General features: G+C 37.9%; 1 protein-coding gene across 9 annotated transcripts in view; it reads right to left on the bottom strand.

Annotated features, from left to right (window-relative positions):
• The window catches only part of SETD2 (SET domain containing 2, histone lysine methyltransferase), a 128,417-nt gene that overhangs the window by 28,368 nt on the left and 83,484 nt on the right, over positions 1–16,565 (bottom strand). For 6 of the 9 annotated variants that reach the window (XM_082705011.1, XM_082705012.1, XM_082705010.1 and 3 more), the window contains 3 exons: positions 12,377–12,425; positions 9,496–9,679; positions 2,102–2,771 (listed from right to left, as the gene is read on the bottom strand). In XM_082705011.1, coding sequence (XP_082561137.1) covers positions 2,102–2,771; positions 9,496–9,679; positions 12,377–12,425 — 903 coding nt within the window. Of the gene's footprint in view, positions 1–2,101; positions 2,772–9,495; positions 9,680–12,376; positions 12,426–13,819; positions 14,030–16,565 lie in introns of those variants that run through there. The other 3 variants (XM_082705015.1, XM_082705014.1, XR_014304413.1) reach the window with 3 other exon arrangements.

Raw genomic sequence — 16,565 nt, 5'->3', positions numbered from 1 at the left:
TAAATGACTATCCCCAGAAAAATGGGTAAGAAATTATTTGATAAGCAAATGGGATGTTATATAGCCATTAAAATGCATATGTGTATGTATATTCATATATGCATATATAAAAATACAGAGTAATTTGGGAAAATGGTTAAGAATCATATTAAGTGGGACGCCTGGGTGGCTCAGTGGGTTAAGCCGCTGCCTTCGGCTTAGGTCATGATCTCAGGGTCCTGGGATCGAGTCCCGCATCGGGCTCTCTGCTCAGCAGGGAGCCTGCTTCCCTCTCTCTCTCTGCCTGCCTCTCCATCTACTTGTGATTTCTCTCTGTCAAATAAATAAAATCTTTAAAAAAAAAAAAAAAAAGAATCATGTTAAGTATAAACAATGGGATAGTTCCAAATCTTCAAAATTACAAACACATGAAATATATAAGCATGTGGATAAAGAGATCATTCAAAATGAACGCAGTTAACACTTAAAATTTTAGGAATTACCACTTCCTCATATCAGGGCGATCATATGATAGTTGTCTTTCTCTGCTTGACTTATTTCGCTAAGCATGTGAAGTGTGTAAACCTGGTAATTCACAGACCTGTACCCCTAGGGATAAAAATATATGTTTATAAAAAATAAAAAATTAAAAAAAAAATTTTAGGAATTAAAACTGGATACCTTGTCATGGCCTTACAAACTAAATTTTGACGCAGCTTCATCACAAAAATAGTGACAAATCACAGTATTGGTTAGTACTAAGTAATGTGTGCAGGAATTATCTCTACAAATCTCCCCCATCCACAAAAATTCACCTTAAAGGAGTGATGTGAGAGACATAGGAATGTGGTGAAGATGATGGTTTATACATTCTTTTTTGTTTTTTTTTTTTTTAAGCTTAAAATGTACTGCTATATTGGGACGCCTGGGTGGCTCAGTGGGTTAAGCCGCTGCCTTCAGCTCAGGTCATGATCTCGGGGTCCTGGGATCGAGTCCCGCATCGGGCTCTCTGCTCAACGGGGAGCCTGCTTCCTCCTCTCTCTCTCTCTGCCTGCCTCTCTGCCTACTTGTGATCTCTCTCTGTCAAATAAATAAAAATAAAATCTTTAAAAAAAAAAAAATGTACTGCTATATTCTACAGAAAAGAAACTTGATTTAAAAGTACAAAAATAGGGACAACTGGGCAGCTCAATGGGTTAAGCCACTGCCTTCGGCTCAGGCCATGGTCTGGGGTCCTGGGATTGAGCCCTGCATCGGCTTCTCTGCTTGGTGGGGAGCCTGCTTCCCACCCCCACCCTACCCCCCACCCCCGCCTGCCTCTCTGCCTACTTGTGATCTCTCTGTCAAATAAATAAATAAAATCTTTAAAAAAAAAAAAAAAAGGCACAAAAATACACTTTGAAATATAAAATCAGTACACTCAGCTTTTAAATTTAACATTACTATTTCCTACTACAGTGATATCCTCAGGCTCAGTGCATCACAGACACTCTGGCAAAATTTGTGATGATAAACATGTAGGGGATAGAAAAAAATATACACACCAGGTCTCAGAAGAAAAGGACAAGCCATCTCCTGACTCAATTACCATGACAAAGGTTCTCCCACTGTAGCAATATAAAAAAATTAACTGTGTATTATTTACTGCCTATAAGCGAAAAGGAGAGAAGTATCCAAAATCTTCTCTCCATCTCTTGCTTTAGGGGAAGTCATCTGGACACTGTAAGAAGCCCTATAGAAAGGTCCATATGAAGACAGAAAACGGAGTTAACTACCATGTAAGTGAGCTTCAAAGTGAATCTTCCATCCTTTGCCTAACCTTCAGATGACTATAGCCCTGGTTAATAGTCGGATTCTAATTTCATGAAAGACTCTGAGTCCAAACCATCCATCCAGACAAGCTACTTCTGAATTCCTAACTCACAACAACTGTGAGATAATAATTACCAGTTGTCTTAAGCTGCTAAATTCTGGTGTAATTTGTTACACAGCAGGAGATAACTAATACATATGTAACTGATTGATATGTAAAAGTAATCAATGGTAGGACTCCCCCTTCACATCAGATTTAACATCCCATAAAAAGAACAAGACAGACAAGAGAGGTTCCGAAATTGGTTACCTGTACAATTGGTGGAGTTGTCTGTGAATAGGGTGATGTCACACCATAGACAGTTGGGCAAGTCTGTCCTTGATAATATATGGTTGCTTGAGACTGTGCAGGAGAATACTGCTGCTGGACACTGACTGACTGTTGGTTTGAATCCCAAACACCATAATTCTGTCCTTGGACTGGGCCTGGGGCTGGCACTGGCAAGACGGTGACGCTGGAGTCTTGATGTACCACACCTTCACTTTGGGCCACATACTGTGAACTGGAAACTTCCACAGGGGCTGCCACATGGGGCACCACTGGCACAGGTGGAGGGGCAGCAAGGGGTTCTGTAGAATGTCCGACCAAGGGCTGAGAATGATCGTAAGGAGCAGGAGAACACACGGGGTCCATGTTGGGTGTGGGAAGGAGCACCTTCCCAGCATTAGGGTTGCTGGGATCCACATAGGCCTGCATGGGATAACCTGGTGGGTAGCCAGCAAAGGGGTGATGAGGGGCATTGTAAGCAAGAGAGTCATAGGGCAGTGGAGACGTCATTCCCAGGGTCTGCATCTGCTGCTGCTGTTTCTGAGCCTCCCGCTGAGCCACCTCTTGCTCAAATAACTTCCGACGCTCCTCTGTAGAAAGTTTATTGCGGTCTTTAATTCGTACTTTCTTTTTAGAAGTTGGTGTATCATATCTAGAAAGAAAACAGAGCATCACAAATGTTTTTCCCTAAATCAAGAACATAATCAAAGCATTAATAAAGGTATGTCACTCAATACTAAACCATTAATCACACCAAATCCAATTTGGCATTGGTTAAAAATCAGTCAAAATTACTTAAGGAATCCTGCAGATAGAAGAGAATCTCAAGAAAACATTTAGAAGAAAATAGTAACTTTTTAAAAAAAATATTTTATTTACTTATATTTAACAGAGAGAGATCACAAGTAGGCAGAGAGGCAGGCAGAGAGAGAGAAAGGGGGAAGTAGGCTCCCTGCTGAGCAGAGAGCCCGATGTGGGGCTTGATCCCAGGACCCTGGGATCATGACCTGAGTCGAAGGCAGAGAGGCTTTAACCCACTGAGCCACCCAGGCACCCTGAAAATAGTAACTTTTATCTTTTTTATTTTTTTAAGATTTTATTTACTTATTTGACAGAGAGACAGATCACACGTAGGCAGAGAGGCAGGCAGAGAAGGGGACACAGGCTCCCTGCTGAGCAGAGAGCCAGCCCAATGGGGAGCTTGATCCCAGGACCCAGAGATCATGACCTGAGGGGCCAATAACCTCATCTTTATTCTCAGATTCTAGAACTCCAAATTAAGTATACATATAATATTCTAAAAATATTCTTCTTTACACTTGCATAGTTCTCTATACAGTTCTAGGTTTATAGATTCTGAAATTAAAACAAAATACACTAACAAAAGCTACAGAATTCGATGTCTGTCTGACCACATGCATTCATGACAAATTCAACAGAGAGCAGTTCAGTGAAGGCTGAGAATGCACACAGAAGAGTACGGAAAGTTACATTCAGCTCCTCGTCTCTGTGCAATACCAAATATAATAGATTTTACTGCTAAGCCTAACGCCCTGTGATGGTTTTGACAAGGCCTCCTGGAAACCATCAGCTCTAACATTCAAAGAGAACTAAGGGCTTTTCTTTTATTTTTTTTTTAAGATTTTTAAAATTTATTTATTTGACAGAGAGAGAGACACCGTGACAGAGGAACACAAGCAGAGTGGAAGAGGGAGAAGCAGGCTTCCTGCTGAGCAGGCAGGCCCATGTGGGGCTCAATCACAGAACCCTGGGATCATGACCCAAGCCAAAGGCAGACACTTATCAACTGAGCCACCCAGGTGCCCCAAGAACTGAAGGCTTAAAAGAGTTTGTTGTGAAGTTCTATAGAGTGAATCAAACTTCTGAGAAAGTGCTCTTTGCAAAAATTTAAAAACAACAACTAATTTCAAGAGGTTTCATTGCAAAAAAACATCTAAGAACAGCTTCACGGACAAGGGCAAAACATTTATCCAAACAACAAAAAACAAATGGTCTAAAAAACTCTTAAGCTGAAAGTTCCTTTAAAGTGTTAATGGGGGGTGCCTGGGTGGCTCAGTGGGCTAAGTCTCTGCCTTCCGCTCAGGTCATGGTCTCAGGGTCCTGGGATTGAGCCCACATTGGGCTCTCTGCTCAGCGGGGAGCCCGCTTCCCCTTCTCTCTCTCTGCCTGCCTCTCTGCCTACTACTACTGATCTCTGTCTGTCAAATAAAAATCTTAAAAAATATATAATAAAGTGTTAATAGGATGGTAGTATCCTTAACTGCCTGGCAGAAACAAATGCAATTAGTCTACAGAAGAAAGCACCTTAAATCCAAAAATCTAGGCTTCAGTGAATTCCCATAGATCAAATTCTAAAGAACATGATGAGTTTATTAAAAAATAAAATTATAAAATTATACATATACCTATATAATCAAATGAGAGGAAGAAACCCACAAAAACTGGTACTGGAATTATCTGACACAGACTATAAGAGACATTTATGTTTAATGAAATAAGAGGCTATTAAAAATATTACTAAGGAATGGGACCATAAAAAACTATCAGGTAGACTTGAAAAACCACCTCATGAAACATCTAGAAAGGGAAAAGAGTGGAAATTAAAACTCAATTATCATATAAAACTGAGCATGCACATACCTGACAATTCAACAATTCTACTCATATTCCCAAGAGACTCTATTGCATATGTACCTCATAATTAGACAACAACAGCACTATACTTAACAGAAAAATCCAAATGCCTATCTACATTTTACAACAAAATGTTACGTACAACAATTAAACAATCCAAACAAAACATAAACAATCCAAATGCCTATCTACATTTTACAACAAAATGTTACATACAACAATGAAAAGGAATAAACTGATACATACAATTGTGGATAAATCTTAGCAATACAACATCAAGTGAAAACAAAGTACCCTCAAATTAAACGCAGAAGAGCGGCCTTTTCATAAAGTTAAAAACTAATATATTATTTTAAAATATATATTAGAGGACATAAAATGGTACTTTAAAAAAGGAAAGCCAGGGTATAATGAACACAGGAAAAAAGACAGAGGCATCTCAAGTAGTAAAGGCAGGGGATAGTATAGATACATGGTATGGTTAAGCAAGAGATCAGATCTGAAGAGAATTAGTAACAGAAACAATCTTCAAATTCAAAAAGCTCAATGAATTTCAACCAGAGAGAAGAAGAAATTCTCATATAAACACAGGGTAGTGATACTGCAGAACACCAAATAAAAAGAGAACATCTTAAAAGCAGAACCAGAGAGGGGCGCCTGGCTGGCTCAGTGGGTTAAGCCTCTGCCTTTGGCTTGGGTCATGATCTCAGGGTCCTAGGATAGAGCCCCGCATGGTGGGGGGGTGTCTCTGCTCAGCAGGGAGCCTGCCTCCCCCCACCCCGCCTGCCTCTCTGCCTACTTGTGATTTCTGTCAAATAAATAAATAAAATCTTTTTAAAAATAAAAAAATTTAAAGAAGAGAAAAACTTTAAACTCAACAAAACTTCCTTTTAAAAAATGAAGAGTCCAGGGTGCCTGGGTGCTCAGTGGGTTAATGCCTCTGCCTTCAGCTCAGGTCATGACCCCAGGGTCCTGGAATTGAACCCCGCGTTGGGCTCTCTGCTAGGCGGGGAACCTGCTTCCCTTCCTCTCTCTCTGCCTACCTCTCTGCCTACTTGTGCTCTCTGTCAAATAAATAAATAAAATCTTTTTGTGAAAATGAGAGTCCATGTTCACATAAAGACTCATACATGTATATGTCTTACACTTGTAATATTCACAACAGCTACCTGGAAACAATCCAAATGCCTATCCACTAAGGAATCTGTAAACAAACTCTGGTATACCTACCCGATGGACTACCACTTATTAATAAAAAGGAATTACTGGAACACATAAAAACATGAATGGATCTCAAACACAAATACTATCTAGACACATCAAATACTATCTAGAGTATGATGTCATATATACATGACATTCTGGAAAAGACAAAACCAGTGGGTCAAAAAGCAGGGCAGTGGCTGGCTGCCAGGAACTATGGGTAGGAGAAGGGGACTGCCTACAAAGAACTCAAAAGAATTTTCTGAGGTGACAGAAATGTCTATATGATGACTGTGGGTGGTTACTTAATTGCATGCATTTGACAAAACACACTGAATTATATACTTAATATTTCTGTAAGTAATTTATACCTACTGATTAAGTAAAGCTGATTTTTAAAACTGAAGGTAAGCAATGCAAACAAGATTTTTTTGACAAAAACTGAAAAATAAGATGAACAAAAAGTCACTAAACAAAATCTTCTAAAGGAAGGTCTAAGGAGAAAGAATGGAGAACAAAGAAATTGACAAATGTAAACAAATTAGTAAGTTTATGTACACATAAAAAACTGACAATAACGAATGGGAGGAAGCAACAAGAAATTACAATGCTGGACAGCAGCAGCATATAAACTGAACGGTCAGAGTATCCTAAAGTACAAATGTTGTCAGGATATTGGTTAGCTTTAGATTTTAAGTGAAACAACCAGTTAAAGAAATGCCACAAAGAATTTTAAAAAAAAAAATCAATCATCCATAAAGCTATTTATCTATCAGACACAGAAAAGTTAAAAGTAAAAGGAAGGAAAAAATACATTATCAGTTAAATCCTACCAACAGGAAGATAGCATACTTCTATTAACATCAGATTAAATAGATTCTAAAGCAAGTCTCAATAAAATTCTAAGAGCTGGTATAATATAAACTGATTAATAGCAATTAATTTTGAGATTTAACAAAAATAAATTTAAACACATTGCAAACCATAACAGTATCTAGAACTAGGTTATGATAAAACTGCACTATCAGGGTACCCGAGTGGCTGGGCCATTAAGTGTCTGTCTGCCTTTGGCTCAGGTCATGATCCCAGGGTCCTGGGATGGAGCCCCACATTGGGCTCCCTGCTCAGTGGGAAGCCTGCTTCTCCCTCTCCCACTCCCCCTGTCTTTGTTCCCTTTCTCGCTGTGTCTCTCTCTATCAAATAAATAAATAAAATCTTTCAAACAAAACAAAACGAAACTGTGCTATCAAAAGAGTAGTTCAAATAGTACTTATGGAGAAATTTAAATCCTTCAACACTTTACTTTGAAGAGAAAAATGCTGAAAATTAATGAGCTAAAAAATCTCAATTATTCCAATTAAAAATTTATAAAAAAATATAATAAGCCCAAAAAAGTGGAAGAAAATAAAACATGACTAGAAATCAATTACCCACTCCCCTCAAAAAACAAAACACTGTTATTCTGTGATTTGTACTGAAGGCACTGCTAGCAAAATAGCAACAGCAAGGCAAAAGAACTAGAAAGGAAAAACAAAAATTTATATGATGGGGATTGTTGACAAATACAAAAACAAAAAGGGAAAAACCCCTATACTTTTGAAATATCTGTCAGTTTCTATGTGGTCACCATACATGAGATCAATGTAACAAGTCAACTGCGCATCTACATACCAGCAACAAGCTGAAAATGTAACCAAAAATTAAGGTTCTCAGAAATGAATATACCAAGATACCTAAGTCTGCAAGAAACTATAAACAAATGAGATTAACAAAAAACTCAATATTTAAAATATTAAAGAAGACCTAACTAGACAGAGCATATCTGAATACTCAGTTTGAATATAGGAACAGAAATACTCAAAAAACTGTTAAAGATGTCAAGTCTCCTCAGAATCACCTTGGTGAAGGGGCGGGGTGGAGAGAGTAGGAGAAATCTGACAAGCAGATCCTAAGGAGAACAAGTCTCAGAAAAAAGAGATGACATCCCAGAAGATCAAGCAGGGGTTTGCCCTACTTGCTATCAAGACTTAATATAAGCTACAGTCACATTATGAGCCCCAAAACAGATCCTTCCATATATAAAAGCTTATTAGAGAGAGACAGTGTTGCAGATCAAGGAGAAAGGACAGGCTTTCAAGTAAATGGTGCAGAGATAACTGGGTATTCACTTAGAAAAAAATGAAACCATATCCCTACCTCACAGCATACATAAAAATTAATTCCTAATAAATTAAGCACAAGAAAAGAAGAGAGTATCATCACCTCAAGTACAGGGAAGAATTTCTAAAACACAGCACTAACCATGAAGAAAACATACATGTGATGTAGTCAATTACACCATAATTAATAAATTCTATATATCAAAAGACACAAGGGAGTCAAAATATAAGTTACAAACTGGGAAAAAATACTTGCAAAAATTATTACCAAAGCAGAATTATATTTAGAATATAAAGAACCCCTAAAAAGTAAATCCTAAACTCAAAAAGATAAAAACTAAACAAAGAGCACCTATTAAAAGACACTTCACATTAGAGGAAACAGGGATGACCAATAAATATATGACAAGATGTTCAATCTATTTAGCTATTAGGGTAATGCAAATTAAAATCACGATGAGGGGTGCCTGGGTGGCTCAGGTCATGATCCCAAAGTTCTGGGATTGAGCCCCACATCGGACTCTCTGCTCAGAGGGGAGCCTGCTTCCTCCTCTCTTTCTGCCTGCCTCTCTGCCTACTTGTGATCTCTGTCTGTCAAAAAAAAAAAAAAAAAAAAAAAAACCCACGATGAATTTACTATTACAAACTCTGACAATCCCAAATTAAAAATTCTGACAACTGCATTATATGAATGCAATACTTCATGTTTTCAAAAAAATAAATTTTATTATTTGAAAGAGAGAGGGAGGGAACACATAAGCAGCGGGAGGGGCAGAGGAAGAGGGAGAAGCAGACTCCCGGCTGAGCAGGATTAGAGTGAGGGACTGGATCCCAGGACCTTGAACCATGACCTGAGCTAAAACCAGACGCTTAATCAACTGAGCCACCCAGGCACCCCCCAAAATAAATTTAATTAAAAAAAAAACTTCTCTGGAATAAATGTTTTTTAGTACCCAGTGGGTCACCATGTGGCTTGTTTTTCTACAAGCATGGCAAAGACAGCCTCTGACAAAGGGATCAATCAGCATTTTGACTGAACCGCACAAGACTCATTAGAAAACAAAGTTCTGGCTTTAGAAGAGTTACCATTATTCTTAAAGAGTTATCGCCAACCAATCTCCACTCCCCTTTAAAGAACCAATCTTTGGCTCCTCAAATAGCATTTCAATGTTATCAAGTAGAAACCTAGTCTTCACTGTCAAAAGAAACTCTATTTCAATATTTATCAGTAAAGTTTTATACTCACTCATCAAGAAAACATATTTATTCCAAAACCCCTTGGTGCCCAAAATCAGAAGTATTGACTTGGGAACTTTTTGACTGGCTCAGAAAAGAGAGTAATTCACACAGGCCACTTACCTGTCATCTGGCCTTTTTGTTCCCCGCTCATAGGCAGAAGAAGGTGGTGAGAGAGAGCCCCTTCGTTTCCTTTTCTCTTTATTTTGAGTTTGCTTGTCTGGGTCTCTCTCTCTTGACCTGTTAGGAGTCTTTGGGGCAGCTGTTTGATCTCTGAAGCCAACAGCATCCCTTCCTCGTTCAGTTACTAAGGGAAAAGGGTTTTTAAAAAATTTACTTGGCAGACTCGTCTCCATCATGATAGCATGTCAACTGTATAATACAATTTCTATCCAACAAATGGGTCTATGGACTCTCCTCCCTCAAAGGCCCATCCAGAATTTGGATGAGACAGAAGGTGTTGTGTGTGTGCACGCACTCTATCCTGCAAGTCTCTGCCATGAATTCACTTTTCCACCTTCCCCAAGAAAACTCTCAGTCCAAGCCTTCAACATTTCTAACAAGTTCTGTGGAATAAACGCATGCAAAATGTTACCATTACCTTTAACAGGTGAGTCTGCTTGCAGTTCAATATGTAAAAGCCTTCTACTGCCCCCGTAACTCTGCATATTTAGTTTATGGAAGAGCAGCCTGGCATGTTAAGCATAAAAACCTCAAATGGAAAAAATCTCTTCAATTAAAAAAAAAGGTGTGTGTGTTGGGGGGGAATTAGACAATTTTTTTTTTTTAACTACCACCATTTCAAAAGGAAAATATTTCAAACACAGATGATGACAGGTGATAAATCAGGACATTATCCAAGCCAGAGAGCTACATCTTCCAAAAAAAAAATGCCATTTTCCAACTGAAGGATACTACTATTAACCTTTTCTACTCAGCTTCTTTATCTAGAATGGTCCTCACTCAATTCCACTTACTTACTGTATTCCAAAATACAGTTGGGTCAATACTTACTGCTCCCAAAAGTTGTGTATTACTTTTCACTGACCTCACCACCTCTTACTTTCTTATCCCCTTACGAAGTCTAAATCCCACCACTGACTATTTCAATATAAATTAAATGGTACTACATGCTGCTGCTGTGTTAGCACTGCTACCCTGATTAATCAGATGCCTCTCTTCTTAAGAGAATTTCTTAAAAAATACCTCTCACAGCACAAAGCAGATTCACAATAAACATTAACTGCTTTTTCTTTTTCTCACCTCAGAAAAACATGCTATTACTTGTTTTCTTCCCTAGTGGCAGGATTAGGTTTATATCTGCCATTCTTGTGGTTCTTCTGTTGGTGAGCCCAAAGCTCCATTTATTTGCAAAAATTGTTAATCAGTGGCCATGTATGAGCATTTGTCAGTGAGAACAGAACTCACCTCCACACACTAGTAGAAAACGCTTACAATTAGAACAACTGTTGCAGCTCACGGGGTATTAGAGCACAACATCCTTTTGGGAAGTACTACTATCTAATTACTTCTGGGTCTGCCCATGACTACTCTATTTCCTTCTTAAAACAAGGTTCTTTGGGCTGGTATTAACTTTCTTAAAATGCAGCTATTTCTTCAGTATATCCTTATAAAGTAAGAAAAGGAATCATACTAACAGTTCATATTCTGACTCTGCATCCTAGAATATGTGAGGTAGAGAAATTGTTTCATTTATGCTGGCTGATTTTTTTTTCATATTATAAAAGGAAAGTAAAGCTAGACTACATATTTCCCCCAAATATTTTACGGTTCTTGGGAATTTTAAAAGTTCTAAGCTCTTAATTGTTTGACATTGAGGGGTAACATAGAAGCCAGGCTTTAATTATAAGTATTTCTTATAAAATGCCTGAGACTGATCGGGGGCACGTATGTGAAGGAGAGTAAAGTTGGCACACAAAAGGTGGCTTCCTGAAAAAATTAGTCATCGATTATAGACAATTTTCAGAAAGCATCTCTCAGAGGACACATCAGACTAGATATTTGCAAAATATTGGGGATAAACCCTCACAGATATTTAAGTTTTGCCCATCTTGCTAATGATTTCAACTCACTGAACCCAGAGAAGCTAGGCTCTGATGACCAAGTTTACAGTGCCATTGGTTTTGCCAACCAGCACTACTCAACCCTGCCTTCTTTCTTATGGGAGAAATTATCTGTAGCCTTAAGCACGATGTTTGGCTATAAAGAAACTAAACCAATAGAGTTAAAAATATTCAAACAAAAATAAAACCCCCACAATGATGCAAAGTACACCTCACAGGGCTTTAACCTATAAGATTATTTAACCAGTAAGATTAAAATTATAAAACGTTCTTCATGCTAAAAATATAGAGAAAAGACCAAAAACAACACAAAACAAAAAAAAAGAAACAAGAAGGGAAAAAGCCAAAAATATGATCTTTTTTTCTTTTTAAGATTTTAAAGTAATTTTTAAGTAACCCAACGAAGGTCTCGAACCTACAACCTTGAGATCAAAAGTCGTATGTTCTAGTGAACTAACCTGTCAGGCACCCCTGTGATAATGATTCTTAACCTTGTAAGGGATCATTGACTTCCTGAGAATCTGATGAAAGTTCTCAATTTTCCCCAGAAAAAATTAATGTAAATAAAGGATCCTGCATATAAACATCTATAGGTAAAGACTTACAAAGACATTCAGGAATACAGGTCTAACAATGCCTGCTCTAGAGGAACAAACAAATGAAAGAAAAGCAACTACAAGCCATGACTTCAAGGAAAGCAACAGCACAGGCAGTATAAAGGGACATCTCCTTTGGCAAAAATTCACTAAGAAAAAATAAAAAGGCAAGTTTCCGAACTTTTACACTAAATATCTCATTTACCTCATTACATACTATCCGGTTTCAAAAACAAAATAGCTGAAGTTCTTATCATTTACCTCTGCATATTTCCAAAAGAGTATTTGTAAAGCCATATACACAGAGTACCTCTGAATACCTACTTGTGTTCTCCTTTTCAGTTTGACTTTTCTTTGGAATTCGATATACCTCCTGCAAAAATAAACCAAAAGAAGGGTTGTTAGTATGGAGTGGAAGTGGTGATTGTGTTGAAGCTGATTAATTTCACATGGTGACAAAGAAATAGGAACAACCTGGTATTTAATTACTCTCCAAAATTTGACTTACATCGAGCTTTAAACAAGGATACTGGTCACTTAAAAACAAGTAAAAACTTGTAGCATTAAGCTACACATATCATACACACAAACATTATGTATAGTATGTTTCATTTTGTTTATTGAACATCTACCAAGAGGCTTATATGATCTCATTAGCCAAGTAGCAGAGTAAGTAACTGGGACATTATATTTCTGGAATATACTTCCGGATAATCTTCCTATCTATATGCTTTCTGCATATAAAATGAAGTCATCCATAGTTGCATGACTGAGAATATTCCTAAGAACAATTCTAACCTCTCACTTGCCATCCCTACTTAAGGGAAGAAGGATTTAATTAGTTAGTTACCCTAAGAACACCTCAGAAAAACTGTATGTATTAAAGACAATGTCTGTTGTTCATATTTTTCTATAAAAGCAAAACCTATTTGGCTAATGGCCAATTGTAATATTTCCTTTCATACTGTTATATTTCCTCTCATATTGTTATTTTAAAAAAGAAAAGCATTAGATCATTGTTGCTCTTGAAACAGCATCTAATAGCATAACAAAATTGTTCTTGACAAATGTAAACTAAGTTTTTAAGCCCTGAATACCTTTTCTTGATATAGAAATTTAAGGCTTAGAACATGTTCTGTTCCCTGACAATCCCTCGCTGTTCTAGTCAACAAGTAGCTCAACATTTCCTTATCCAGTCACCTTGGTAAGTGGGCAAATAGAAAATCCACACATTCTCAATGGTATAACACACGATACTCTCCCTTTAGAGTAATCTCATATTACTGACCATACCCCTATGACCTGGTAATTCCAATTTTTTAGCAATTGTACTCCAAGAAAATCAAAGAACTCCTCTTTCCACATGATTTTTGGTTCTAGCAGTATTTATGGAAAGTAAGAAATAATCTAATACCACACAACTGAGAAAGGGTCAAGATTTAATATTCAGTTGCAACTGAAGATGATAAATACAGACCACAGACATTGGGCAATCTAAATGAACACCGATTTTTTAGGAAAAATCCTTCAATACTCCATGCATGCTGACAAATTACCTAATAAAGATGATGACTGCCACGACTAGATGTGTACCTATCCTGTGTGTCAGGTTATCACATAAAGCATTTCAAACGCATTATCTTTTTTGAGCTTCAAAACACCTCTATGAGGTAAGTACTATTATCTCCACTTTACAAATGAGAAAACCCACTTTAAAAACTCAGCAACCTGACCAAGGTTATGATGCTATCAGACAGTATGACTCACAGCAATGTTATCTTCTGCACGAGATGACACAGGATATGGCGGACAGTCAGCATTATCTGGGAAGGAGGACCACTTCAGGACTTGAGCATACATGCAGGCGGCATCCTCTATTCCCCCAGCCCCTCTTTCCTATGGAGGACTTCCACTAGAGCCGTGATTCTCAACTCTGGCTGCACAATTAGACCACTCCAGGAAACTTTCATAGAAATACTGTGCCAGACAAATAAAATCTGAAATTCTGAGCATGAGTTCCAGGCATCTACATCATCATCATCATTATTATTATTATTATTACTATTATTATTTTTGAAGCTCTCCACAGGATTCTGATGCCTACATGTAGAAGGTTGAGAACCACAGAACTACTAGCTTCTCCTAGCAGCCTTCACTCATTCCTCCTAACAAGGGAGAATTTGACAGAACAAACTGTATGGCTGTCCTCAGCTCAAAGCCACGGAGGGATGGCTCCGTGGAGGAATGTCTGGAGTTGTCCAGCTGTCACTGTCTAGCTGTGGGTAACAATGAATCAGGGATAAATACAGTAAGGACAAAGCAGACACTCTTAGTTCTGACTCTTCTGTCCACCCCCAGGAGGTTACCAAACTTGGGGAAAAAGTAAGAATGCTACTTATCAGCACCTACCCACACCATAAGAAAAAACAGGTATTCTATTAATTTTTAAAGGCTTGAAACTGAATGTTGCATTTGGTACTCTGTAAATTTAAGCACTCCAGAAGGCAACATGTTCATTCATAAAAGGTGCTTAGATACAGACACGCATGTCTGTGTCAACTAAGGATTATGCAATATTTCTTTTGCCTCGGGTCTTGGGTTCAAGACTTGGGTCAAGTGTTCATTACAAGCATTTATAGCAATTTATCACACAGACCTCAAGTTTAGAGCAAATGCTAAGTAGAAAATGTATTCTGAAGTTCACAAAATGGATGATCATTACTGACGTGTGACCAAAAGCTACTGACTTTTTACTCTGTGCCTAATACTATGGGGAACAAGTTAAATCAACATGCACCCAAGCACTGAGGAGCTATTAACTTTTCCTCCTCTTCATATGAATAAAGCTGTGTATAAAATTTAAACTAGAAACTCAGATTACCTACTTCAAGGCCCTGAATTTTTCCAAAGTCCCACAACAATGTAACCTGAAAAGGAAGCAGTCATGTGAAGATTACTGTAATGGTTCTTAAAATCATTCTATGTTGTGGATAAATAGCAGTAAATTTAGCTTACATGACAGGGAATGCTGGAATAATGACATACACCTGCAGGCCACTGCCGAAAAATTTTTTTCTGAGTTGGCTTCACTCACATTAACCCTCCACGTAAGCAGGCTCCCTGCCAACCAAGGAGCCCTGTGTGGGACTCAATCCCAGGCCTCTGGGATCGTGACCTGAGCCAAAGGCTCAACCAACTGAGCCACCCAGGTGTCCCTCAAAGCTATAATTCTTAAGGGCTAAGACTGTTTTACTCTGCTGTATCTCTAGCACCAAGAAAATGTCTGACACACAGGCAACACTCAACTACTTGTTCAGTGGACCAGTAAGTGAAATTCTACTCATAATTTGCAGAAATCACCACGAAGTGCTAAATAACTTCAAAGTACTACACAGCTTGCTTTTTAAAAATCACTACTTCTATACCTTCATTCTCTCATCCCTCGTAAGAATGCTGTTTACGGGCCTTTATATATAACCACAAACACGTTTGTGGGGTTGTATTTCCAGGATCAGATTAATACCTGTGCCTCTGCAACATTTTGAATTCTCATCAATGCTTAGAACAGCCCACCCTTGGTCAATTAATCATTCCTCTTCAAAGGCTCAAAATCAATCTTCAGAAATTATTTGATAAACACTGAATCACTGATAAGCTCATACACAAGCAATGCATCCAATATCCCTTTATAAAAGTATGTAAATATGTGTGGAGTTGTTTTTAATTTGTAGAGACAAAGACAGCACGAGTTCTTTGATGGTTATTTGTGGAAATCTGGTATGCTCATTTATATAACAAATATTTAGGTACAAACTAGGTGTTAAACGCATATTATCAAGAGTCTCCTATTTTCAAATACTGGAGATACCTAGGAACAGCCACTAAAAGGTTCACAGGCCAACAATGGTGGCTGGCAATTCTTTTACTGTGTGCCATGTCCTTTAACTGCATTCTCATATACTCTTACACTGCTAAGGCTGACTTGAAAGAAAATAAAATTTAAAGGTGGAAGGTCTTTATACCTAATTCATACAGTAGGTTCTCTATTTTTTAATAAACACTTGCCAGCCATCCCACTTCTGAGCATGTATACAAAGAGAATGAAAACAGAATCTCCAAGAGAGCTGCACTCCCATATTCATGGCAGCATCACTCACACTAGCCAAGACATGCAAACAACCGTCAACAGATGAATGGAGAAGATGTACTGTATAAGTATATGACGTGATATTATTCAGTCATGAGAAAAAAAGATATCTTGCCATTTATGACGACATGAACGAACCCCGAGGATATTATGCTAATGAAATAGTGAGGATGCAGAGAAACTGAAAACCTTATATGACACTGAAAGGGATGTAAAATGGTACAGCTATCATGGAAAAAGGCCTGGCAGTGCCTCAAACGTTAAATATGGAGTTACCATGATTCAAAAAATCCATGCCTAGATACATACCCAAGAGAAATGAAAACCAGTATTCACACAAAGGTTTGCACATAAATATTCATAACT

Source organism: Mustela nivalis (genome assembly GCF_964662115.1).
Source record: "Mustela nivalis genome assembly, chromosome: 1".
Taxonomy (NCBI): domain Eukaryota; kingdom Metazoa; phylum Chordata; class Mammalia; order Carnivora; family Mustelidae; genus Mustela; species Mustela nivalis.
This window is presented reverse-complemented; position numbering and strand designations above follow the sequence as displayed.